General features: G+C 43.4%; 2 protein-coding genes across 2 annotated transcripts in view; one reads left to right on the forward strand and one right to left on the reverse strand.

Moving 5' to 3' along the window:
* TUBGCP4 (tubulin gamma complex component 4) overlaps positions 1 to 11,404 on the reverse strand; it is a 53,156-nt gene extending 41,752 nt beyond the window's left edge. The window contains exons 1-3 of the mRNA XM_068275317.1: positions 11,154 to 11,404; positions 8,060 to 8,188; positions 6,012 to 6,134 (exon numbers count right to left, since the gene is read on the reverse strand). Coding sequence (XP_068131418.1) covers positions 6,012 to 6,134; positions 8,060 to 8,188; positions 11,154 to 11,231 — 330 coding nt within the window. The 5' untranslated portion in view covers positions 11,232 to 11,404. The remainder of the gene's footprint in view (positions 1 to 6,011; positions 6,135 to 8,059; positions 8,189 to 11,153) is intronic.
* Positions 11,405 to 11,647: 243 nt separating this feature from the next.
* Positions 11,648 to 22,293, forward strand: RPL19 (ribosomal protein L19). The gene is made up of 6 exons (XM_068275318.1): positions 11,648 to 11,746; positions 14,090 to 14,196; positions 14,279 to 14,401; positions 17,424 to 17,544; positions 20,500 to 20,610; positions 22,091 to 22,293. The coding sequence occupies exons 1-6, from the start codon at positions 11,742 to 11,744 to the stop codon at positions 22,215 to 22,217; spliced, it is 594 nt and encodes a 197-aa protein (XP_068131419.1). The 5' UTR covers positions 11,648 to 11,741; the 3' UTR covers positions 22,218 to 22,293.
* The last annotated feature ends 5,643 nt before the right edge of the window (positions 22,294 to 27,936 follow it).

Genomic DNA, 27,936 nt, shown 5'->3' on the forward strand with positions numbered 1-27,936 from the left:
TTGTTTTAATGCGACCTCCAAGCGTCCTTCCGGAAGCTTGGAGGAAGTATAAGGAGGCTGGACACGTGAGTTTTTTCTCACAATGATCGCGCTGCCCATAGGAGAGCAGCGGATCATTGTGGGGCTTAGATCAACGAACGGGAATGGATTTTCCCGTTCATTGATCTCCGGGCGAGAGGGCGGCGGCGTGTTTACTAGCGGCGGGCGGCGTGTTTACAAGCGGGAGCGCGGACAGCGTCGGGAACGCGGAAAGTACGGATTTCCCCCGCCCTGGGGGTTAAAGGATGGAAAAAGGGACGGAGAAATCCGTACGGGCGGGGGTAAAGTGGTTAAAGAACCTTTCCCACCAAGTACGTTGCAATGATATTGCAACAAAACTAAAGTGTTGCATTGCGCAGTAACATTGCGGTGTGGCCATACAGTACAATAAAAGTATGCCTCACTGCCACTGTGTACACACATACACGTTACCCAGTTAACGGATAGCATTCTGTGCATTACTGCTTCAGAATTCACCACACTACACTTGATGTGGAAGCCCCATAGAAATATAATTGCATCATGTTGCAACAAACTAAGTGTGAAAGGGCCCTAAAGCATGAGGGATGGGGGGTGTTAATTGGATTGTGGGTGAGAGTTCCACAGAATAGATGATGCTTGTGAGAAGTCCTGAATGCAGGTGTGGGAAGAGACAACGAGAAGACCTGCAGAGGAATGCTTTTTCTGAGTGGAGATAACATTTTGTGGAGTATCTTGAAATAAATCAAATAATGTATAACAGGGTTGTATTATAACAAGGTTTGCTAGTTTCTGTTAGAAGACTGAATTGGATTGTAAATTGGACTGTGTGATAGGCAGCCAGTGGCCACAGCACCACATAATATGCAGCAAGGCACAGCCACTTGCTTTTGTAATGTGCACACACGCTAACACTAACCTTTGCATTAATCTAGACGCTACTCTTGACATTTATATTAAACTATGTTTTCACACTCATTCTATCAATACCTAATTTTAACACCAAACTGCATTAAAGGGACAAATGAAATGAGAGGTATATGGAGGCTGCCATATTTATTAAGCTATACCAGTTGCCTGGCAGTCCTGATGATCCTCTGCCTCTTATACTTTTAGCCATAGCCCCTGAACAAGCATGCAGCAGATCATGTGTTTGATGTTATTGTCAGATCTGACAAAATTAGCTGCATGTTTGTTTCTGGTGTTATTCAGACACTTCTGCAGCCAAAAAGATCAGCAGGGCTGCCAGGCAACTGGAATTACTTAAAAAGAAATAAATCTGGCAGCCACCATATCCCTCTCACTTCAGTTGTCCTTTAATACAAATATTATTTATGTGTGCAGAGACCTCACAGGGCACAGATTCTTGGTAGTTAACCGATCTACATATATGTTTCCATATGCCTCCATGGCAGCATACATATGGGTTAAGCCCCACCCCTACCAATTAACAGGACCTTAGCTATAAAAGAAAGTGACCCCTAGCGAGCAGCATTCTCATTTTTGTCCTCACCTCCGAACAGGTTCCTTAGTGTTTCATCGCTATTTATTTTCATTTTACTCTTACCTCGCCGACATTCCTGCGGCGTTCCGGCCAGGTTCAGCCTCTCCTGGTCGCAGCCCTGTTGTCATGACTAAATGTCAAATTATTCAGGGACCTTATATCTGGGGTGATGGTGGGAGCTTGATCTAATTGATCTTTTCCCCCCTTTATGGCTGCTCTTCATGACTTAAATACGATTGCAGAGCACAGTGTGATCCTTCTCACTTTTTTTTCTTCCTGTCTGCAGTTGCACAGGTTAGTGGTGCATAGTTCAGCTTCTCCTGCTGGGTGTTTGGTGCTGCTGAGTGTTCAGTGTGATCCCTCTCACCTGTATCTCTTGCTCTTTCTGCTGACTGCTCAGGCTCCATTATGTGAGGCATAGTTCAGCCTCTCCTGCTGGGTATTCAGTGCTGCTGAGTGTTCAGTTTGAACCTTCTCACCTGTATCTTTTGCTCTGTCTGCTGACTGCTCAGGCTCCATCATGTGAGGCATACTTCAGCCTCTCCAGGTCCTGCAGCGTCTCCCTGCTTCCCCTGTCTCACAGTGAAAGGCTCTGAAGCACATGGCTTAGAGTGCATTCCAGCTTGGAACGCACAGCCATCAGACCAGGAAGTGTTTGCAGTGACTGCTCTCCAATCCCTGCTCTGGACACAGCAGAGATCTCCTCACAGCTGAGCTCTCCTCCCCTCCTCTCACAAGGCTGGATACACACAGGACTGTGCTGACTGCAACACTACCTCCCTCTATGTCTGGCTTAAAGGTAAAGGCACTATTATTTGCTGTCCCTCTGATGTAATGCTTCTCAAGCTGCAGGAGGAGGTAAGTTATTCCAAGTATCTTGGTAGCACTATGTACTATATTTTATCATCTGCCATTCTCATTATAAACAGTTATATGAACAGTATTGTGTACTATGTGCAATATAAATGACATAGCATTCCTTGCATGAAAGTATTATCTGATTTCTTATTTTTCGGCTACATTTCATGTACCTCTTATCTTACTTATTTCATCTTTTGCGGTCCGTTGGACAGCATTCTGGATCACACTGTGCCAGAAACAGATAATTCTAAGGTCAATGGGTAAGAGTCATACAGGTAAGTGACCCCGCTTTTCTACAAAAAAAAAAAAAAAAAAAAGAGAGAGCACACCTTCCATAAATGGGCTGTACTTTTTTATATACAAGCCCAGGAAGAAGAGAACAAAGGAGGGCAATTTCCCACCACAGTTCTAGGACATTAGTTCTTTGTCATCATTTGAGATCCTGCTTTAGATCTTTATATCATCACTCAGGATCCTGCTCAAGGAGCAGGTAAATAACCTGCCTGGGAACTGGAGAAACAGGTCCCAGTTAAAGGCACCATAGCCCCCCAGATTGCCCGGCTTGTGGCGACAGAACCATGCCAGGGAAATCAGTAAAGTAGATCTGTTTCCACCAGATGAGAAAAGACCCAGAGTTCCATCAGATGCACACATCCAAGCCAGGCTTTTTGCCATGACCTTGAAATTACTAAATCTTCATCTTTCTGAAAACATTCAAGATGGAGTTACAACAAATGAATGGACCAGCCATTCCCTTACAGAACTGAATATATTCAATAGACTTGGCAGATACATTATTATTTCAAACTTCTTTCCACCATGCAGTTGGTAACATTCTTCTCCAGTAACCATCCTCCTTCTCGACATTATCACAGTCATGACAACCTTTTTTGGTACTAGTGTGTCTGGTGGCTCAGTTGAGAAAGCAAAGTTAGGACTTTATCACTATTTTTTAGACAATCTTTTGTTGCTAGCCTCAGATCCCAAGGCTCTACTGTGTTAGCAACAGATTCTTCTTCAAACACTGTCTGTCTTTGGCTGGTTGACAAACAAGGAGGAAAACCACCTCACTCCTTCTGAGGACCTAATCTTTCCGGGAGCAAGATTCCAATCTATATCCAATGCAGTAACCAGATGAGAAAATTGCTGCCAAAAGTTCGCGAGTGCTGATTATCATACTATATTCATTAATCAAGGTGTTGTATACACCTCCTGGGCACTTCGTCATCTACGATCCAGATGGTCAAATGGGTTCACTGGCACATCTGCCCATTCCAACTAGGGTTTCTCCATCAATGAAACCACCAGAGTTACTCTCAGACGATCCTTCTCACTCCCACAATGAGACTGTCTGCGGTGGTGGCTAAACACAAGCTCAACAACTATTAACCAATCGTTCACCCATAACTCGTAAAGATGCAAGCATGGTTTGACATGTCTACAGGTCGTATTAGCCTAGGTAAAATAGTCACAACAAAGCTGATCGATCCCTGCAAATATACTCAAACACAGGGTGGCTTATATGGTGCTTCAGACCTTCAGCAATCACTGGGATGAGACGTCAGTCTTTGATATCAGGTAGCAGAGGGACACAAGGAGTCTGTTCCTCATGTTAGAGGTCAGCAATATTATCTCCAGTGCAGAGAGCAATCTCTGCAGCATCATGGCAGTTTATCTCATAGGGCCTCAGAACTCTGCGGCAGATTTTCTCAATCAAGGGGACTGAGGCAATAGCTTTTGGCCACTCAATAAAATATATCCAGAGTGATCTGTGACCATTGGGTAGGTGGACCTGATGGCAACCTACATCAAATAAATGCCAGCTCGAGGAGATTCGCCCCCACATTCAAGGGCTCAGGGTGCTCTGGCAACACCTGAAATTTCTGAATGGTCTGTTTATTTCCTCCAACTCCACTCATCTTCAAAATTCTGAGGAGACTCCTCCTAGAACAAGTGGTACTCCTGGAAGTGGGTCCATTTTGGCCATGCCAGCCATGAGTCCCTCTAATTTGGAGCCTGAAGTTGGAACCTCCTATTCCTCCTCCAGTCAGACCAAACCCCCTGTCCCAGGACTCAATTTATCATCTGTCTCCTCAATCCCTTAATTTAATGGCTTAAGGATTGTGGGAGGAAGCTTAGAGACCTGGTAAACTCAGAATCATTGATAAACACACTGCTAAAAGCAGGGAAAACTACCACAAACTGGAAAATATTTTTTCTCAATTGCTCTGGTAATTAATTTTGATCCAATGGCTCCACCAGCACAACATATTCTTAGCTTCCTCCAGATTGGCCTAGAAAAACAATTGGCTCGCACTCTCAAAGTGCAGGTTTCTGCTATCTCTGCTTTGACGGATCACTGCTGGGTCTCTCACCGTCTAATAGTGCAATTTATGAAGGCTGCCACCAAAAACAAGCATCCTAATTGCAATCTTTTTCCAAAGTGGGAACTAGCAAAACCTCTTTTTGACCCAGTGGAAGACTGCAGGAGATGAGACTTAACCTTAAGAACAATGCCTCTAGTCGCTATCTCTTCGGACAGAAGAGTTTCCGAGCTCCAGGATCTAGGGGCTCATTCTTGACATTCTACTCAGTAGTTTTGAGACAGATTAGATAATATAAGCAGTCTTGAGACCACTACAGCACTTCACTTCCGGGCTCCCCTTTAATCAGGATCGGACAGTGCCATCTTTTATGGATACAAATTCCTCTGATCTGCATGTTCTAGCTGTTGCAAGAACACTTAGAGCCTATGTGAATTTAACAAGGGAGCTTCAGGAAATCAGAACAGCTCTGCATAATTCCATCAGGTCTGAGAAAGAGCCAGCTAACATCAAACTCAAAAGAATTCTTCATGGCTCAAATGAATCAACAAAGCCTTTTATTAAGGCTAGCCTATTATCAGGGTTTTTGACCTTGTCCCTCTGGGTGGCATCACAATGCACTCTTCTCAGCTGTCCCCTGTGCCACCTTCGCTATCCAGGCAAAGATTCACCAGGCTGCCAACTGGTCCTCTGTCCATACTTTCATTGCCCATTTCAGAGTCAATCCAGCAGCCTCCGCTTCAGTTTAATTGAGAAAGAAAGTTATTTCTGAATCTGTTAAAGCCTTAATTGAAATTATTTTTGGTCAGCAAGTCTTGTCCCACCCTTACTTTTTTCTGCTAGTTAAATCCCATATGTATGCTGCCATGGAGGCATATGGAAAACGGAAAATTGTATACTCACCTAACGGTAATTTTCCTTTCCATGTGCATCCATGGCAGCATACGGATTTCCCTCCCTTTCCTTTTGTTGACTTTTTGCTGTTCTCCGGTTCGGCTAGTCAATGAGAATGCTGCTCGCTAGGGGTCACTTTTATAGCCAAGGTCCTGTTAATTGGTAGGGGTGGGGCTTAACCCATATGTATGCTGCCATGGATGCACATGGAAAGGAAAATTACTGTTAGGCGAGTATACAATTTTCCGTTATCAATGCGAGTCTAGGTCTATGCTAGATAAACTGGTGATCATCTCAAAAGTTCAGCCACCAACTGGTACTGGGAGAAGCAGAAAACAAAACATTTGCTTTTTTACATTTGTATCCCTCAGTTCTCCTTTTCTACCCCCCTCAGCCAAGTAGATCTGTACCTCTTGTTCCAGGTCTAATAATGCTTGTCTGTATGGCTGCAGAATGGAATCCAGACCTCTACAAAAGGCTCGCAGGTAAATTCCATGTAGACCAGCTTGCCCTTGCTGAGAAGGATGGTGATCCTGAAAGGCACAAAGTAAAAATGACCTATAATGTAGAGATTTCCCCATGTACATACATGCCAATAACCTAGACATTTCTACTTCCTGCCAATAAGTACAGACAAGCTATTCAGAGCCTGTAGCTTAATTGCATACAGTCAAGAAGTGTGTGTGCTCATCTGCGTAAGCTTTGGGTGCCAAGCAGAGTTATAGATCATTGCTGTCAAGGAGAATACATAACAAGTGTTTTGGGGAAGAAGGGCTAGATTTGCAGAGAACAGACACCCACAGCGATTGGTCTGCAGACAGTCAGGAGAATGGAGATGGCACAGCATTAACTTCTGCCAGTTAGCACAGAATCCACTGGGAAATGTATGGCTAATGACTTAATGCTATGCAGGAACAGACTCTCTGTCATGATAGAACGCATAACAGGTTTATAACTTTCACCATCATACACGGTTGCTGCTACAGACTACTGTGAAATGCTGGGACTGGAAATATGCACAATTTAAGACACGTAGTTCTAATGTCTAATAAACCAACTAAATGGGCTACTAGAATTAAAGTGTATCCGAGATGACACGTGACATGATGAGATAAGCAAGTTTATGTAGAGGGCAAAACATTAGTAACCAGGCTGTATTACTCGTTTTATTTTGCTGCCTGAAAGAGTTAATTTTCACAGCTTTTGTCTTGTCATTACCTTGAGGGCCATATAGTACACCTCACTGATAAGCAAATTAAAGTCATAACAGTTTTCCTGGCAGAATTCAATTGCTGAGTACAGGGTAAGATAGCAAAAGGTCATTAGTTCATGTATTTTCACTCAGGGACACTTAAAGGGAACCTTAACTGAGAAGGATATGGATAATACCAGTTGCCTGACTCTCCTGCTGATCCTGTGTCGTCAATACCACAGCCTCTCAACAAGCATGCAGATCAGGTGCTCTGACTAAAGTCAGACTGCATTAGCTGCATGCTTCTTTCAGGTGTGTGATCCAGCAAAAGAGATCAGCAGGACTGACAGGCAACTGGTATTGTTTAAAAGGAAACATCCATATCCCTCTCAGTTAAGGTTCCCTTTAAAGCGGACCTGAACTCAGAACTTCCTCTCTGCTCTAAAAGATATGAAACTTGTAAGGCTTTAGCATAAGGGGCAAGATGGAGGTGCTACTACAGATATAAGTGTGAGTCTGTTCTATCCACTACGATGTACCAGATGTAAACTTTGTATGTTCATCTAACTGTACACAGTGCATAGACTACATATATGTTTTGCCATTCTTCATCAAACTTTTTTTGACTGGAGGTAGGCTATAGAACTATAAAAAGCAGGGACCTAACAATAACACTGCCTGATGCAATGCAGGGGCGTAACAAAAACCCTGCAACCCCCACTATTGCGGAGGGCATGGGCTAAGGGGGGGGTCAGTCCTGTGGCAAGGTTCAGAGCAGCATCATACATCACCCAGCAGAACAAAATGTCCTCACTCCACCTCTTCACTGTATCTCCCCTGCTACTCCCTTCTCTGCACGTCATGCGAGACTGTAGGGTGCCAGGGCCCAGATTAAGGGCACAATAATGCAGTTATGTGTGTCTGTGAGGGGAAAGGTGTTTGCAGGATGGGGCTAGCAGATAAAGTAAGGTCTTTTTCAGATGGGAGGCTAAACTGTGTTTTGGCCGAGCAGTTCAGTCTCCCGTAATACGGGTGCAATTTAAATGCAGCCGAATTGCAGCAGCAGTAGTGCCATGTGTGCCAAGTCGCCTGTCCACCACTAGTACCAAGCGCTAACCAGGAGAGCAGCTGACAGGCGGTGAATTCACCACCTGTCCGTTGGCCACGTGAAAGGGAACTGCTTGGAGGCCCACGAGTTTCAAGTTACACCCCTGATGAAAAGCCTGCAATTTTGGACATTATTTGACTTTCAGAGTATACAATTACCGGTTGCTGAACATGCCCAGTGTACTGTTCAATGAACTCTGTGAATCGGATGTAATCTGTTCCTAGCTTGCACAGACGGTTTAATACACTAGTTTCACCTGGGTGGAGGAAGGGCAGATCTTGTGTTACCTGTAAAACAATACAGTCTTTCAATGACAACAGTACAGACAAGCAATACACTTAATGTTATGCAAATATATATATATATATATATATATATATATATATATATATATATATATATATATATATATATATATATATATATATATATATATATATATATATATATATATATTTATTTATTTTTAGACCTCTGTTGCGAAAATCTTAAAATGTAAAATATATGTAAACTTATACAATTAAGAAGTACGTTTCTTTCAGAGTAAAAATTAGCCATAAATTACTTTTCTCCTATGTTGCTGTCACTTACATAAAGTAGTAGAAATCTGACAGGACCGTCAGGTTTTGGACTAGACCATCTCCTCACGGGGGGTTTAAAGGGATTTCTTTATTTTCAAAATGCATTTAGTGAATGGCAGTTGCTCCATCCAACTGCCAAAAGAAGTGTACGGTGAGCAGGGAGGCTGGCCAGCATCATTGTATAAATATTTTTCAGGGAGTGTCTTTAAAGAGTAAAGGTCATGCTGAGAATCCCCTACGGAGAGATGGACTAGCCCAAAATCTGTCAGTTCTGTCAGATTTCTACTACTTACTGTAAGTGACAGCAACATAGGAGAAAAGTAATTTACTCTGGAAAAAAAGTGTACTTCTTATTTGTATGCGGTTTAAATTTTAAGATTTTCGCAACAGTTCCTCTTTAAAGGGAAAAGCTTTAGCGACAGCTTGCACCCCACCCGCCTTGACCAGGCCTTAACTTGTGTACTGGTGCCGATGCCAGTGTGTGGGATGAGTGGAAAGTAAGGGACAGTGATCTAGGCTTCCACACCATCAATCAACTGTGACACATGCTGTGTAAATGTATTGCTGCTGCTAAATTCTGTGGCAACCTGAGGCTGATTTGTCTTCGGCCATTTCTTCTTGAGTGAACATTTGTGTACTCTGTGAATCTTTCTTCTGACACTACATATAATACTGAGATATAAATCTAATGAGTGCAAGCCTTCAACTTGCTCCAAAATAGGCTAGGAAGAATCAGGGTCAGGAAAGAAGGTGCTAGTTCACTTTAGGGGACCAAGCAGGAAATCTCATAGAGAACGAATTTCCAATCACAGTACCCACTTACAGCTCAAAGCATTGTAATTGGCTGAACAGTGTGGGCATAGTTTACTACAACCTATCTGAAACCTAGCATTTCAAGAGAGTGCTGTCCCAGAGCAGTGCTTTTCAGCGCTGCTAGATTTTGGCGCAGCTGGCGCCACCATAGACTATAATAGGAATCACATCCATAGCAGTGCTCAATGAGTAACGTCGGCGCCGTCAGAAAACTGAACTGAAGTTGCTTAAAAAACACAATAATTCGGCCTCCAGCAATCGCTGGAAGCCGAATTATATCATTCCCCACTATCCATGGCGGCCTGGAGGGGGAATAGTAATTAAAGGGGCACTACAGCGAAAAATTGTAAAAATGTAAAATATGTGCAAACATATACAAATAAGAAGTACATTTTTCCAGAGTAAAATGAGCCATAAATTACTTTTCTCCTATGTTGCTGTCACTTACAGTAGGTAGTAGAAATCTGACAGAAGTGACAGGTTTTGAACTAGTCCATCTCTTCATAGGGGATTCTCATGGTTATATTTATTTTCAAAAGCACTTAGTGAATGGAAGTTGCTCTGTCCAACTGCCAAAAAACTGTGTAGCGAGCAGGGAAAGCTGGCCAGCATCATTGTTTAAATCCCTTTTTAGGGAATATCTTTATAAAGAATAAAAGCCTTGCCGAGAATACTCTATGAAGAGATGGGCAAGTTCAAAACCAGTCACTTCTGTCAGATTTCTACTTCCTACTGTAAGTGACAGCAACATAGGAGAAAAGTAATGTATGGCTCATTTTACTCTGGAAAACGTACTTTTTATTTGTATATGTTTGCACATATTTTAAAATTTACAATTTTTCACCATAGTGCCCCTTTAACACAGCCGGGACTTGTGCAGCAGCAGGATCAGCCAAATACCGGCTGTATCCTGCACCCAAGTCTACCGGCGCAGATTTCAAATGCTCAATGCTGCTGTACACCCAAACACATTAGCAGAATTTTCCTATGAGGTTTCAAGCTGGTTCCCCTAAAGTTACAGGACGAAGGAGTACTCAACTACAGCAAAGCTGTACATCAATATTTAAGGATACAGTATAATGACAACAGTTTGCAATAATAACAGGCAATTTGGTTCCTACTTTGCCACACCAAAAGCAATATTGTCCTATTTCTGTGTCTCCTTCCCTAATGTCCCCAACCACTACCACCTAGATTGCAAGCTCACAAGTGCAGGGATTTCCTTCTAGTGTTTCTTCTTCTGATGCAATTTATTATATGAACATGCACCAGTATTGGTGATGTCTCAAACCACTTAATAATGTCTGTATTAATATTGCTGGATGTCCTGATTGAACAGTCTTAAACATCTGGTGTGCTCCCCACTGTTAACTTTGTACTATCAGTACATAGTGTACTGGTTACAGGCTCTTCCTCTGACACAGAAGACCACGGTTTGAATCTTGGCTCTGCCTATTCAGTAAGCCAGCACCTATTCAGTAGGAGACCTTGGGCAAGACTCCTCTACACTGCTGCTGCCAATAGAGCGCACCCTAGTGGCTGCAGCTCTGGCGCTTTGAGTCCACCAGGAAAAAAGCCCAATATTAATGCTCTGTCTGTGTCTTATACAATGCTACGGAAGATGGTAACGCTATATAAATTAAAATAATAATTTCTGTGATCCAATATAATACATTGTAAAATTATAATCCTACTACTTCTGTTGCCTCAAGTGGCATTACTACAAGCACAGGCTCAACAATAAAACAGTGTTTTAAAGTAAGGCAGTCAGATGGGTGCGCTATCCAGAGTGAAGACTGGTCCAGCTGAATGACAGCTCTAGCAGTGACAGCACCATTGAACAGTAAATAAAGAGAACCTGTAGGCCGCTCCTCTTGTTCCACGTAAAGATACTGCCTGGGTAGCCGCTCAGGGCCAGAAGCAGCTCGTGAATCATTATGGTCGCCCCGGATCCCCGGTGATCCCACTACACCGGGTCCTCTCTGTGTGTTTACATCTGATTCTGCCGCCACAGCATCCCGCCAGAGAGCAACTTGAATGGAGAGCAGACTACATCTCCCAAAATGCACCTGCGCAGCCAAATGAGTTATATTCCCAGGATGCTTTGCGCAGTCGATGCACTTACTGATGCGCCCCTCCCGTGTACTTACTTAGGCCACTGAAGCCGCAGTGCGCATGTGCATTCTCCGACCCAACCATTTTCTGAGTAGGGGAGTCTCTTTTCTAGAAAGGATTTTCTTTTTCTTCTTTATTCGACGTAAATTTGCTTTTTGTACATCGATCCTGTTAAACCACATGTCAGTGTCCCTGTTAGTGAGGAGACCGAGTTTGTCAGTGTGTCATTGAAGATAGCGCCTTCCCCCTTAGCGGATGGGATCACCCCTCATGATAATGGTAACGTCCAAAGTGCTTCCTTTCCTTTCTGAGCTGGAGCAGAGCAGCCGCCATGAGGTGAGGGTCCCGGGTTGCCGGGGAATCGGGTTGGAATGAGCTAGGAATAAGCTCCATGTAGTGTAGGCAGTCTCTGGGGAGGATGCCTATGGCTGTGCCTCCTATAGCTGCTCACACTGGGGGAGTATAGGGCGGGATGGGGTTGCTGCGTGTCACAGAATGCTGGCCCAGCACTTCAGGCCTCCGGCATGTGTGGCACCAGCAGCCCCTGCTCTGCTCATTACACCACAGTCCCTGGCTGCTGTAGTCTTCCAGTTTCCTCATGGTTGTCTGATGAGGCCGACTATGCAAGGAACGACTTATAAAAGGAGATCTATTCCCAGACATGTATTTTGAAGTAAAAAAAAAAAAAAAACCGCAATGGGCAGATGTCATTATTTCACTATCCAAGAATATTAGCAGCACCTTTTCATGCTGTATGATTATTTTGTCAACTATTGTGTAAGAGGAAGAGAGCTGGAGCTCAGTTGTCCAAAAATACAGTGGAACCTTAGTTTGTTTGTGGACACTTAACTTAGCAAATCCACCCCACCAAAAATAAAAAGGAAACTCAGATGATTCATTCCTCAATCCAAAACATTTATCAAAAAATACTAACTACTGTAATTAAATTAAAAATGCACATTGTAAAACAGATTAACTTGCACTTTGCTTATGAAAAGAAATGTGGCCGGTGGAAAGGAGAGCAAGAAGGGTTATTGTGTAGGAAAACTTTCACTATAAGACTCATTGCTTTCTGTTGTTTGCCTTATTTAGAGTATTTCATAAAAAAGTGGCATTGAACAGTCACTACACTCATATTAAAGTGACCCAAGCACCATATATGTACAGATATTAAAATGTAAACTCTCCATAAGTTCATAGTTGATGTTTGCTTTCTGGGGGGGGCGCTTTAAATTAACTTACCTATGGTAGCCCTGCCTCCATGAGGGCATCCATCTTGCAGCTGTCATGGAGGCAGTTCAGAATGCCAGTCCAGCGCATTGCTGGCAGCTGTGGCATGCCGGGATATTTAGCATGCTCGGCCACTAGATTTAAAGTCTAAATCTCTCTGCATGCATTATTGGCCGGGAACACCACATCTCCCGGCATACATCAGCAACCAGGAATGCACTGGACTTGCAGGCACTTTGAACTGTGGCAGTGACAGCTGCAGGGTGTCCGGGCCAATTTAATTACTATTCCCCCTCCAGGCCCCCATGGATAGTGGGGGAATGAAATTATTCGGCTTTCAGCGATTGCTGGAGGCTGAATTATTATGTTTTAAGCAACCTCAGCTCCGTCTTCTGACGGAGCCGACGTTACTCACTGAGCGCTTCAATAGGAGTGATTCCTTTTGAAGTCTATGGAGGCGCCGGCTGCACCCAAATCTAGCAGTGCTGAAAAGCACTGCTCCGTGAAAGGACACCTGAAGTGAGAAGCATATGGAGGCTGGCATATTTATTTCCATTTAAATAATACCAGTTGCCAGGCTATCATGTTGCCCTCCTAAAGTGGATTTTTTTTTTTTTTTTTTTACAATCCTATCCAGCAAAGTTAATGGCTGCACTTGGGAACCAGATGCATTACAAAGTATGGTTCATGTACTTTGAGTGCAGGAGAATCAAGTGTGTAGAGGTCACTGGTGCTTTAGGGTCCTGGTGAATGGGGTTTTATTACATAACCGTACTACAGTAGAATCCCTTTATAGTAAACTCGAAGGGATTGGACAAGGTAGTTTACTATATTAGAAATTGTCATACTCAAGCACAAAGTATACTGTAGTACTGTATCTTAAAGAGATTTTGAAGTCTCCTGAAAATGAGGTTTTTATTTTAAAAACCTCATTAACATTGTTGTCCCTCTTAAAACGCCGCAGAACCGCGACTGAAAACCCGCTCAATCACTCCAAACTCACGGGGTACATCGCGGGTTCCTACCGCATAGAGGCAGCTCTATGCGCGTCAAGCAGCCCAGATCGCCGCCTCTCCCCCGCCCCTTTGTCTTCCTTCACTGAGAGGGGCAGGGGAGAGGCGGAGATAAGCGCTGATTGACGCGCATAGAGACCAAGAAAGTCGTGGATTTTGCCTGCCGTGTACCCCCGTGAGTTTGGGGTGATTGAGGGGGTTTTCAGCCATCCAAGTTTTACTATTCCAGGCGTTGCTCCCATATACTTATGATGCTTTGCCAGGACCTGGACATTTGTTTACTGTCCCTGTGTGTTTACTATATGAGAGTTTGCTATAATGAGATTATACTGTATTATTTTTCATCTTTTGCCAATTGCTTCTCTGTATCTTGAGATGCTGGCATCATAAACCAGTGTATAGTTTACATTTGTGTTTTTTGTTTTTTTCTTTTTAGTATGCTCAGACTTCAAAAGAGGCTCGCCTCGAGCGTGCTGCGTTGCGGCAAGAAAAAAGTATGGTTGGATCCAAATGAAACCAATGAAATTGCCAATGCAAACTCCCGTAAGTGCATTCCCAGGTCTGTCTCTTGTTTGTGTTCTTCCCATTTAGCTATCAGTCTCATTTTGGTCTTCTGTTACTCTAGGTCAGCAGATCCGGAAGCTGGTTAAGGATGGTTTGATTATCCGCAAACCAGTAACCGTCCATTCCCGTGCGCGCTGCCGCAAGAACACCCTTGCACGTAGGAAGGGCAGACACATGGGCATTGGTAAGTCACCATTATGATGCCAACACAAAACCTTTCCTTCGATTTAAAGATGATTATAAGCATTAGATAAGCGAGAAAAAATGTCAGAAGATTGTGTTATATCCTATTGTATACATAAAGGCTTGAGTCCAGTGTCTAATTACCTGCTGTAGGGAGATGGTCAGTGACAAGCAAACACCACAAATGTAAATTAATAAAATTGTATACAGCTTGGAATAGGGACAGTAAAGATGGACAGGAAGTTGATTTAATTGGTCCAGTTCCAATCTCCATATGGTCTACATTAAATTTCAATGCCTGCTGGAGTTATTTGCCTCTCATTGATTATCTCTAGGAGTGTGTTTATTTTTGTAAGGCACTGTGGCCTGGGAAACAGCTGTAAGCTGTCTGTAGTGACCTTCTCTTATAGTCTAATTTGGATAAGGTTGCAGAATGTTAGATTTTTGAGAAAGGGTAACTGAAATTCATTACCGACTCTGTAACCCTTTCCCCAATGACAAAGAACTGATGTCTCTTCGCTGCAGCAGTATTAAAGAGAACCTGAGGCGATGTTTCAAAACTTACCATATGCATTTAGTCTTCCGCGTCACGACGTGCTGCTTCTCGCCATTCTCCACTGCTCTGTTATGCTGGGCATACACGGCGCGATAATGCGCCGGTATCAAGCTCGATGCCGGCGCGTCCCCGCGGATCGATTCCCCACCGGCGCTCCTTATCCGCCGCTCGATTCCCCGCTATTGTCCGCGAGCGGGGAATCCTATCCGGCGGGTCATCGGACCTGTCGGATATTATCAATCGAGCCATCAGGGGCTCGATTGATGAGAACAAAACGCTCTGTGTATGCCCAGCATTATCGAGTTGGACATGTGGGGATTTAAATGGCCACGACCCCGGAAGTACTTTTTTACACAGTGCAGTCAGGCAGCCCCTCACTTCCATTGAATGGGACTACAGCGCTCTGTACCCCACTGTGGCCAGTGCCTGAGTCTGTGAACAGGGCTTAACCACCCTGGCGTTCTATTAAGATCGCCAGGGCGGCTGCGGGAGGGTTTTTTTTTTTTTAATTAAAAAAAAACTGTTTCATGCAGCCAACTGAAAGTTGGCTGCATGAAAGCCCACTAGAGGGCGCTCCGGAAGCGTCATTCTGATCGCCTCCGGCGACCAGAATAAACAAGGAAGGCCGCAATGAGCAGCCTTCCTTGTTTTGCTTACATCGTCGCCATAGCGACGAGCGGAGTGACGTCATGGACGTCAGCCGACGTCCTGACGTCAGCCGCCTCCGATCCAGCCCTTAGCGCTGGCCGGAACTTTTGTTCCGGCTGCGCAGGGCTCGGGCGGCTGGGGGGGGGGACCCTCTTTCGCCGCTGCTCGCGGCGGCGATCAGGCAGCACACGCGGCTGGCAAAGTGCCGGCTGCGTGTGCTGCTTTTTATTTCACAAAAATCGGCCCAGCAGGGCCTGAGCGGCGACCTCCGGCGGTGATGGACGGATATATTCGTCCATACCGCTGAGGAGGTTAAGGGCTTATTCCTACCAACCTGCAGATGCAGAACTAGTGGTGTGTTTAAAAAATAAAATAAAAATCTGGCAGTATGAAAGTTTTGCATAAGGGTGGCATCCTGTTGTTCTCAGTTGCACCTCCATGGGGTGGGTCGGGGTTCCCCTCTCATACTGTGAGCGCTAGCAAGCCCCAGTGAATGGAAGCAGCTTACAGGCAGTGAGTTCACTGCCTTCAGCTGCCTGTGGTAAAGAGTTCTAAGTGTGATGTTTTTCACGTGCACTTCAGGTCCACAAATCTGTCAGGTGGAAAATAGACTTTGCTATAATCCACTTTGGTTTCTGTCATGATCTGCAGAGCACACCAGTTTCAGTATTCGTTTAAGGGGCTAGAAAGTTACTCAGCAGCCAAAAGTGGTTTTCTAAAGGCCTATTTGCCTATTTCCAGTGGGATGCTTAGTCTGTTTACAAATCAGACGGCACCTGTGCTGCTGCGAAGCTGCAGCCGAATACCTATAGCCGTGTCGTGAACAGTTATAGGGATTTGACTGTGTGCAGTGCAGGGCTGTGGAGTCTGTACAAAAGTCTTCCAACTCGGTTTATGAAACTCCGACTCTGGGTACCCAAAATGGCTCCGACTCAGTCTAATACTTAAGAGTTGTGGATTTTGTACAGAAATCATCAGACTCCTCAGTTTATGAAATCAACGACTTCAACTCCGACTTCGGGTGCCAAAAATTACTCCGACTCCACAGCCCTGGTGCTGTGGTAAACTGCAGCATGCTGTCCAGAACGTTGTGGGTTATGCACTAGTGGAAACGGACCCTAACCTCTTTAGAAACTCTGTAGCTTTTCTAAAGCGATATTCCACCTTCCTTGCAAAGCTTGTTTTGCATTTATCTTTGATATAGAAGTCATAATGTTGTAAGTAAGTAATTTAATGTTAAAAAAAAATCCTTTCCACTTGGCCAGCCAGTTTTAAATAGGTCTGTAAGCTCAAATAAACATTTTTTCTAAACATGAACACGTAGCAGGGAACATTGCATTTCTACAGGGATAATCACCTGCCATAATTGGCAAACTAAAGGTTCATACACGCCTACCAACTATCTGCCAAACTTGTCTGTTAAGCCCCATACAACTTGTGTTGAATAGGGCTTAACAGACAAGTTTGACAGTTGATAGGTGTGTATGAACCTTTACACTCAGTACTCCCTTCGAACAAGGATGAGCTGTGGATGTGAATTAAGGCAAAGCTTTTAATTTTTATGAACAAATAAGTTAATTTAAATAAAAGGCAAAGCATAGGCAACATTGAAGTAGTACAGATCAGTAAAATGTAGCAAACCGTAATCCTACAGAGTACTTCCAGAACAAAAAAGTAAAACAAAGGTATCCAATAACAGCACAAACTTCAAACATGAAGAGACCTTTTTGTTTTACCCATCCAGTTTGGAAACATTGTCTCCATTTAATTGCTCAGAGCTACCATTCCATTGAACATGTTTTTTCGTATTTCTCTACAGGTAAGAGAAAGGGTACTGCCAATGCTCGTATGCCTGAGAAGCTTGCCTGGATGAGGAGGATGAGAATTCTTCGCCGCCTGCTCCGCCGTTATCGTGAGTCCAAGAAGATCGATAGGCACATGTAAGTGTGCATATTCTAAAGCAGGATAATCCTGCAGTTACACTATTGTCATATAATAGACTGCTTAACCTTTATAGGTAAATTAGTTATGACCCATTCTAAGGTCTCATACACACTCAACTCATGTCGCCCGTCAGGGATCAGGACCTGTTGTACATGCCTGATTATCAGTTGAGGCGATCGTTATATATGGAGCTGTTAGCCACACTATCTCAGAAAAAAATATATATAAGTAGATAAATACTTACTCTACTTACATATGTATTGCACTGTCCACATTTTGATTTTAGTGATTTCCCTATAGTAATAAAGATGAAAATCCTTCTTAGGATCTTTCATTTTGTCTGTCTATCTTGTAGCCAATCCTGACAATTTCCTCCCTTACTGTCTGTATATCATTGCCTGCCCCCCTCCCAGTCTTCATACACTCCCACCCAGCTCTGAAGTAGAAAGTGCATTGAGAAATATTGGCGAATCAGGGAGGAACAGAGGTGTGGTAGGGAAAGCGGCTACAGCCAATCAGGCTGCATTCGTTAGTGAACCAGAGACGAGCACCCTCATGTATTTTACCATATATATCAGTGGAAACATTTAAGAAAACACCTACCCTGCTCTCTGTTTCATTCTTCACTGCTTAGCCTGCTTGTTATCAGCCCTGATAAAAATCCCAGACTGAGCATTCAGTCTGGCTTTGCTCAGGAGTCATTATAGCAGAGCCAGAAGGGGGCAGGCTTGGGCTTGAAAAGACATCAGCGAAGACACTCAGCTATAATGATTCCTGAGCAAACCCAGACTGAATGCTCAGTCAGGGATTTTATCAGGGCTGTTAGCAAGCTGAGCAGTGAAGAATGTAACCAAGAGCAAGGTAGGTGTTTTCTCTAATGTTCAGCACGGTGGTGTAGTGGTTAGCTCTCTCGCCTTGCAGCGCTGGGTCCCCGGTTCGAATCCCAGCCAGGGCACTATCTGCAAAGAGTTTGTATGTTCTCTCCGTGTCTGCGTGGGTTTCCTCCGGGCACTCCGGTTTCCTCCCACATTCCAAAAACATACGGATGTTAATTGGCTCCCCCTAAAAAATTGGCCCTAGACTACAGTACTTACGCTACATAATATATAGATATACGGCAATGATAGGGATTAGTTTGTGAGCTCCTTTGAGGGACAGTTAGTGACAAGATATATATATGTATGTATGTATGTATGTATGTATATATATACACATATACACATACACATACACATACACATTGTACAGCGCTGCGTAATATGTCGGCGCTATATAAATACTAAATAATAATATTATTCCCACTGATATATATGGTAAAATTACATGAGGGTGCATAGCCTCTGGCTCAATTTAAGTCTGAGGGGGAAGGAAAGAAGAATAGAGGAAAAAAAAAACGTCCTTTTTGCGGCAGATCTACCAAATAAGAGCCAGGGAAACTGGGGAATGTTCTTTTATGGAGAAGAAACGTAAGGGTGCTTTTTTAATGTTTGGTTTGCGTGGTTACTATCCTTATTACTTATTACCAGATAAAAATTAAGAATTGATTTTATGCCTTACAGTTACTTTATAAGGGAACAATCTTTGTATAGATCCTGTTCAGCAGCAGGGCTGGTCTTAAAGGCATCAGCAGGTTTATGGCTGGTCCTAAAGGCCTTAGGACCTACAAAGCCCTTTCCTGTCAGATTTTGAACTAATCCTTAAGTAGAAAACATATATACTTTGTGAAGGAATGTCCCTTTGCTACCTCTTGTCCCTTCTCACTGTAGATCGGGGACATAGGATGCTAGCGCCATTGGGTCCCCACCTTCCTCGCTGGGAATTGTTTAGCTGCCTTGTTGCTGTAAATGTCCATTAGAGCAGGTGTCAAGGGTAGTGGCATGCAGCAGTAATATCTGATGTAACATCCTGAAAACTATTGACTGGGGCATAGTGATGGCTGGAAAGAGAAGTTTCTGTACAGAGATAATAGGGTGATGAGCTTAAAGATTTCTTCCCATGGTCTTTCTTTTACCCAAAGTTCTACTTTAATATGACTGATATCTTCAGTTTAATAAAATAAGTATTTAGTAACATTATGCTGCAGTGGGTAGTACACCTGGTGTATGTGTGTTCCTGCACACATTGTTTTATGCCCCATAGAATACCCTACTAATGGAAACTCATCTGTAACCTGCTATTGTGCTAGTCAGGAATGTCCATTGCAATAAACTTTCCAGTATCCTGCACACATTCAGGCCCAGTGCACACCAAAACCGCTAGCAGATCCGCAATACGCTAGCGGTTTTGGGAGCTGATTTCAGAGCGATTCTAGGCATGTTTAGAGAGGTTTTCTAAACATACCTAGCGGTTTTGTGTGCGTTTTTGTGTAGCAGATTACACATATTGTTACAGTAAAAGCTGTTACTGAACAGCTACTGTAGCAAAAATGCCTGGCAAACCGCTCTGAAGTAGCGTTTTTCAGAGCGGTTTGCGTTTTTCCTATACTTTACATTGAGGACGAAACACTTCCGAAAACCGCAAACGCGCAGCAGGAGGCGCGTTTGCGGCTTGGCAAAAAACCGCAAACCGCCGGTGTGCACCATCCCATTGCAATACATTAGACAAGCGTTTTTAGAGGCGGATGCGGCCGGCGGATCGCTCCAAAAACCGCTCGGTGTGCACTGGGCCTTACTGTGTGAAAAGGCCCATAGGAAAGCATTGGTCCATTCTATATGGCTATTGGGCCACTGCAGCTTGCTGCTGGTCTGGCAGTAGACCTAGTGTGACACATTTTTAAGGCGTTTTATATTGTTTGTTGTATTGTATATCTTATTTTTTTTCTTTTTTTTTTTTTTACCGACTGATGCATTGTATTTAGGCTTGGAATTGTAAATCTGCTTTGTGATATGTAAGCTATCTTGGAGTATTACTTGTAAGCTGATTATTGACTTTTTTTTTATCATTTCTTTCAGGTACCACAGCCTGTACCTGAAGGTTAAGGGTAACGTGTTTAAGAACAAGCGTATTCTTATGGAGCACATCCACAAACTGAAGGCAGACAAGGCCCGCAAGAAGCTGTTGGCGTAAGTACCTCCTTCTGTGTAAACATGTCACATGCAGTGCTGCTCACTTTTATGCCAAACAGCGACACCTACTCCTTTCCCAGACTAGCTGATGTACTGGACTTCTTGTAACAATGTCTAAGGCCCAGTGCACACCAAAAACCGCTAGCAGATCCACAAAATGCTAGCAGATTTTGAAACGCTTTTTCTTATTTTTCTGCAGCGTTTCAGCTAGCGTTTTGCGGTTTTGTGTAGCGGTTTTGGTATAGTAGATTTCATGTATTGTTACAGTAAAGCTGTTACTGAACAGCTACTGTAACAAAAAACGCCTGGCAAACCGCTCTGAAGTGGCGTTTTTCAGAGCGGTTTGAGGTTTTCCTATACTTAACATTGAGGCAGAAACGCATCAGCAATCCAAAATCTGCAGCAGCCCGGGAGTATGCGTTTCTGCAAAACGCCTCCCGCTTTGGTGTGCACCAGCCCATTGAAATACATTACCCTAGCGGATCCGCACCCGCAAGCAGATCGCAAACCGCAGCGGAAACGCTCCGGTGTGCACTAGGCCTAAATGTGGACTGCAGCTGGCAATTCACTCATTGGAGAACATGTCACTGATGCACATTTTTGGGCAGGTTGAAAATAGATTACATGCAGATGCAGTTGATTTGAATTGGTTATGTTTCATCCTACATACAAACTGCAACCATATTTGTATTAACCTGGAAAAAAAACTTGCTTCTTCATAATCTTTATTGTGACCATTAGCCCCAACAATGATCTGATACATTTTGTGCTGAAATTGGTTGCATGTATCAATCGGACATGCTGGGAAATCTCGGGCCGACGGTCATTCACTTGTGTGGCGGTAACTGCATGTAATACCATGAGCGGTGAAAACTGCTGGCGGCTGTCATAAATGTTATATATATATTCCCAGTGCCCATGCATTAAAATACTTTACCTGTCACGCTGCCCGCTAGTGTCCACTGTACTTATGCATTTGGGTCTCATGTGACTATTGGCATATAGCATGTGGGGCGTGTGTGACATCACACGTGCTAGAACATCGGCAGCCATGTGGGGCGCCAATGTGGAAGTACACTGGGGGGGCACATAAAACATTTGGGGCAAAGGGCCCAGGAGTGGTGTCACAAGGCAGATTCCTGAAAGATTACATGCTGAAATCTGACTGCCGATTATGGCAACTATCAGATCTTTCTTAACAGAGAGATCTGTCTCTTGGCTGATCGGCCTCCGAAATCACTTGATGTATGGCACCTTTAGATCTAACATTATTGGTGTAGTCTATTGCAGTGCAGTTATATTGCTGGCTTTCTCCCAGTCTGAGTGTTTTTTGTGCAGAGAATAGGCTGAAACTGAGACAAATTTCAGCATTTTATACAACCTGTATTTAAGTGTATTTAATCGTTTGTTGAATAAAGAACCTGATGAAATGTGCATAGATTTATCTTTACTAATAAACTCTCAATATTCTCTACAGTGACCAGGCAGAGGCTCGCAGATCCAAGACAAAGGAGGCAAGGAAGCGCCGCGAGGAAAGACTTCAGGCCAAGAAAGAGGAAATTATCAAGACACTCTCAAAGGAAGAGGAGTCCAGCAAAAAATAAAACCTCTGCACCACAGTGTCTGTATAAATATATAGTATTGTCCTTTGCAAGGCCAATAAAGATCTTTTACCCTTCAGTCAGTTCTGGCCTCTTGATTGCCTTTCTCTTCCTTCAGTATTTGAGTACATAATTGGGGCCCTTTCACACTGTTTAAGGCTGCATTTCCACTTGTGTGATGCGAATCGCCGCAGAAAAAATTTGCATGCGGATGCGAATTTTCATGCGAATTCGCATGGATGACGATGTATGCGAATTTAACCATGGCAGTGCTGGTGTGCTTTTCCATTGTTTCTATGCGAATTTGCGTGAAAATTCGCATACCCAAACCTCATGCGAATTTCCTATTAAATACATTTGTATGCGATTCGCATTGCGGTATGCAAATTCTGATGGCTCTGCCATGCTAATTTTTTCTGCACAGAAACGCAAAGGAATCCTGACAAGTGGAAACAGTCCCATTCACTTGTATTGCTATGCGAATTTGCATGCGAAAAACGCATGCGAATTCGCGATAGTGGAAATGGGCCTTAAGTTGTGTTTTTCAAAACTCATTGGAGCCGAAAAGTTGCACCATGTGGTAGCGGTGCAGTGAGGCATATAGTACAATAAAAGTATGCTTCACTCCACTGTAAATGCATGCATTGCTATGTTTAATGTGTCTGAACTCACTACTAAATGTGACGGTCCCATAGGACTAGCATCACATTGCGTTTTGGTGATAATCAATCTGCAACAGACTTGTGAAAGGGCCCTTATTTAACCCTCTGGGCGATACAATTAGATTGCCCAGGAGGGGGCGCAGCACTTTTTTTTAATCATGTAGCAAGCACTGGGCTCGCTACATGATAGCCGCTGCGCAGCGGCATCCCCCCAGCCACTCCGATCGCGATCAGAGTAAGCAGGAAATCCCGTTCAGAACGGGATTTCCTGCTGGACTTCCCCGGTCGCCATGGCGACCGGGCGGGATGACGTCACCGACGTCGGAGGGAGTCCCGATCCACCCCTCAGCGCTGCCTGGCAATGATTGGCCAGGCTGTGCAAGGGGGAGGGGGAAGGGCTGCACGGCGGCGGCGATCGGAAGTTACACGCAGCTAGCTAGCAAAGTGCTAGCCGCGTGTAACAAAAAAAAAATTATGCAAATTGGCCCACCAGGGCCTGAGAACTCCTGCGCGACATACCCCGAGCTCAGCTCGGGATTATCGCCCAGGAGGTTAACAGGTAATCTATCAGCGCACAATTAATCTCATCTACCTTCCAGTCAGTCTTAAGGCTCATACACACATTCAACAAGTCTTTTTTTAAATGCACAATTATCAAGCAACTTTTGTTGTTGAAACAACCAGAAAAAAAGTTTTGCTATTGTTTAAACAACTGATAAGACGCAGCTCAAGTCAATACGTCAGTCGTTGGTCGCCTCTTATCTGTGATAACGTCTTGTCGTTTGCCTGTCTTTTACTTGATAAAAGTTGTACAACTTCAAGTTGTTCATGCATTTAAAAGACTTATGTTGAGCATGTGTATGAGCCTTTAGGCCTCTATATTGCATTTTTTTCCCCCAACATTAAGCCCCATACACACACTCAACAGCGGTCTCTTATGCAGCACAATTGTTGAACAACTTTTGTGAAACAAGTTGAAACGGCTACAAAAGTATTTGGCTATTGTTCAAAAAGCTGATAAGAAGTCAATCCAACTGTTGGATCTACAGGTCCTTCTAAAAAAATTAGCATATTGTGATAAAGTTCATTATTTTCTGTAATGTACTGATAAACTTTAGACTTTCATATATTTTAGATTCATTACACACAACTGAAGTAGTTCAAAGCATTTTATTGTTTTAATATTGATGATTTTGGCATACAGCTCATGAAAACCCCAAATTCCTATCTCAAAAAATTAGCATATCATGAAAAGGTTCTCTAAACGAGCTATTAGCCTAATCATCTGAATCAACTCTAAACACCTGCAAAAGATTCCCGAGGCTTTTAAAAACTCCCAGCCTGGTTCATTACTCAAAACCACAATCATGGGTAAGACTGCTGACCTGACTGCTGTCCAGAAGGCCATCATTGACACCCTCAAGCAAGAGGGTAATGCTGCATACACACTTGAGATAAAAGTCTCTGGAAAAGGCAAGATCACAGACCAATTTTACCCCATTCCATGTAGTATGAGAGCCATACTCTACACAGTCTATTCTATGGAGCTGCACTCCCCATCAGATAAAATCTTTGCAAGATGCTGCACACAAAGATGCCCTTACACATTCAAAAGATCATTATCTGCAAAAGATCTCTTCCTGCAATAGATCCATTCCTGCAAAATGCATTCATAGTCTATGAGATCTGCAGATCCTCATACACACCTTGTTTAACAGACTTCATCTGCATATCTGGCAATCATCTGCAGATCTGAAAATCCATCCTGGTGGATCTGATCTGCAGATGATCTGCAGATGATTGCCTGCTAAACAAGGTGTGTATGATGATCTGCAGATCTCATAGACTATGAATGCATTTTGAAGGAATGGATCTATTGCAGGAAGAGATCTTTTGCAGATAATGATCTTTTGAATGTGTACGGGCAACTTTGTGTGCAGCATCTTGCAAAGATTTTATCTGATGGGGAATTCAGCTCCATAGAATAGACTGTGAAGGTATGGCTCTCATACTACATGGAATGGGGTATAATTGGTCTGTGATCTTGCCTTTTCCAGAGACTTTTATCTCAAGTGTGTATGCAGCATAAGACACAGAAATTTCTGAATGAATAGGCTGTTCCCAGAGTGCTGTATCAAGGCATCTCAGTGGAAAGTCTGTGGGAAGGAAAAAGTGTGGCAGAAAACGCACAACGAGAAGTGACCCGGACCCTGAGGAAGATTGTGGAGAAGGACCGATTCCATACCTTGGGGGACCTGCGGAAGCAGTGGACTGAGTCTGGAGTAGAAACATCCAGAGCCACCGTGTACAGGCGTGTGCAGGAAATGGGCTACAGGTGCAGCATTCCCCAGGTCAAGCCACTTTTGGACCAGAAACCGCAGCAGAAGTGCCTGACCTGGGCTACAGAGAAGCAGCACTGGACTGTTGCTCAGTGGTCCAAAGTACTTTTTTCGGATGAAAGCAACTTTTGCATGTCATTTGGAAATCAAGGTGCCAGAGTCTGCAGGAAGACTGGGGAGAGGGAAATGCCAAAATGCCTGAAGTCCAGTGTCAAGTACAGGTCAGGCGCTTCTGCTGCTGTTTCTGGTTGACCTGGGGAATGTGGCACCTGTAGCCCATTTCCTGTACACGGTGGCTCTGGATGTTTCTACTCCAGACTCAGTCCACTGCTTCCACAGGTCCCCCAAGGTCTGGAATAGGTCCTTCTCCACAATCTTCCTCAGGGTCCGGTCACCTCTTCTCATTGTGCAGCATTTTCTGCCACACTTTTTCCCTCCCACAGACTTCCCACTGAGGTGCCTTGATACAGCACTCTGGGAACAGCCTATTCGTTCAGAAATTTCTTTCTGTGTCTAAGGGCCCTTTTACACTTAATCAGTTGCTCTCCGTTAAAACGGAAAGAAAACTGATTTTCAAAGTAAGTCCCATGTTTTCCTATGGCACCTTTCACACTTAACGCGTTTTAACTGAAATCTTTGTTACCATGCACTGCTATGGAAAAAACGTGTACTAACGCACACCAACTGATTAAGTGTAAAAGGGCCCTTACCCTCTAGCTTGAGGGTGTCAATGATGGCCTTCTGGACAGCAGTCAGGTCGGCAGTCTTAAGGCTCATACACACATCAGACTATAGTCTTTGGAAAATGAAAGATCACAGACCAATCTTACCACCCTTCATGTAGTATGAGAGCCATACTCTACACAGTCTTTTCTATGGAGCTGAACTCCACATCAGAAAAAAATCTTTGCAAGATGCTGCACACACAGATGCTGTACAGACACAAAAGATCAGTATCTGCAAAAGATCTGTTCCTGCCAAAAATCCATTCCTGCAAATTGCAATGATAGTCTATGAGATCTGCAGATCATCATACACACATGATTTAACTGACATTCATCTGCAGATCAAGCAGTCATCTGCAGATCTGAAAATCCATCCTGGTGGATCTGATCTGCAGATGAATGTCAGTTAAATCATGTGTGTATGATGATCTGCAGATCTCATAGACTATCATTGCAATTTGCAGGAATGGATTTTTGGCAGGAACAGATCTTTAGCAGATACTGATCTTTTGTGTCTGTACAGGATCTGTGTGTGCAGCAACTTGCAAAGATTTTTTTCTGATGTGGAGTTCAGCTCCATAGAAAAGACTGTGTAGAGTATGGCTCTCATACTACATGAAGGGTGGTAAGATTGGTCTGTGATCTTTCATTTTCAAAAGACTATGGTCTGATGTGTGTAATGGGGCCTTACCCATGATTTTGGTTTTGAGTAATGAACCAGGCTGGGAGTTTTTAAAAGCCTCAGGAATCTTTTGCAGGTGTTTAGAGTTAATTAGTTGATTCAGATGATTAGGTTAATATCTTGTTTAGAGAACCTTTTCATGATATGCTAATTTTTTGAGATAAGAATTTGGGGTTTTCATGAGCTGTATGCCAAAATCATCAATATTAAAACAATAAAAGGCTTTGAACTACTTCAGTTGTGTAATGAATCTAAAATATATGAAAGTCTAAAGTTTATCAGTACATTACAGAAAATAATGAACTTTATCACAATATGCTAATTTTTTTGAGAAGGACCTGTGCTTCTTATCAGTTTTATCAGCTGGGTGGGTAAAGCAGGTGAAATGATCAAGATGCAATTCACAAACAAGTAGCTATGGCTGACTCATTCTCCTTTGATGAACTCTCCTCTGCATACAATTTAACTCCTGCCTAATCAATTCAAAAGGTTCCGTCCTCACATCTAAAGCCCCATCTACACAATACGATTCTTTGTACAATTCGATTACGATTCTATTTACGATCCGATTTAAATCAGACATGTCCGATCGGGATTTGATTTGCCATTGTTTTGTAGTGGCAAAGCGAATCGAATCCCGATCGGACATGTCGGATTTAATTGGATCGTAGATAGAATCGTAATCGAATTGTACAAAGAATCGTAAAGAGTAGGTTGGGCTTTTAAAATGCCTCACAGAATTACTTTACCTACAGAAATCAGCTGGTCTATTATCTGTCAGAAAAAGTGGGCGTAGTTACTCCTTGTTTGCCTTTGTGTAATTACTGAATGTTAGAGCAGGGCTAAAACAGCTCTAAAACATTACACCAAACCATCAGTAGACTAAAAACCATCTGTAGACTAGTCTAAACTGCTTAGTGAATTGAGGCCATAGTTTGGTTTTGATGCGACAGACTAAAATACTGCCAGACTATATTAGAGTTGTAGGTTAAAACAAATATTCAAGAGAAGCTGGTGGGAAATTTTCTCTCCCTCATCCCTCCAAGCTCCAGAGATCGGATTGAGGGCCTCTTTCACAGTGCGACGTTAAAGTTGCACGTTAAAATGTTTCAATGCAGACTAAGGCACAGGAATACTAAGTCTGTGAGACGTTCACAGTGCACACATTACGTTTGTGTGTAACGTGTGGCATTATTAGAAAGTGCTGCATGCTGTGCATTATACATGTTATTAGCTGTGATAGACTGTTTGCACATGCTCAGTAATGACCTGGAAGCATACTTTTCATTGCCTGTATGCTCTACAGTATGCGAC

Source organism: Hyperolius riggenbachi, chromosome 3 (assembly GCF_040937935.1).
Source record: "Hyperolius riggenbachi isolate aHypRig1 chromosome 3, aHypRig1.pri, whole genome shotgun sequence".
Lineage (NCBI taxonomy): Eukaryota > Metazoa > Chordata > Amphibia > Anura > Hyperoliidae > Hyperolius > Hyperolius riggenbachi.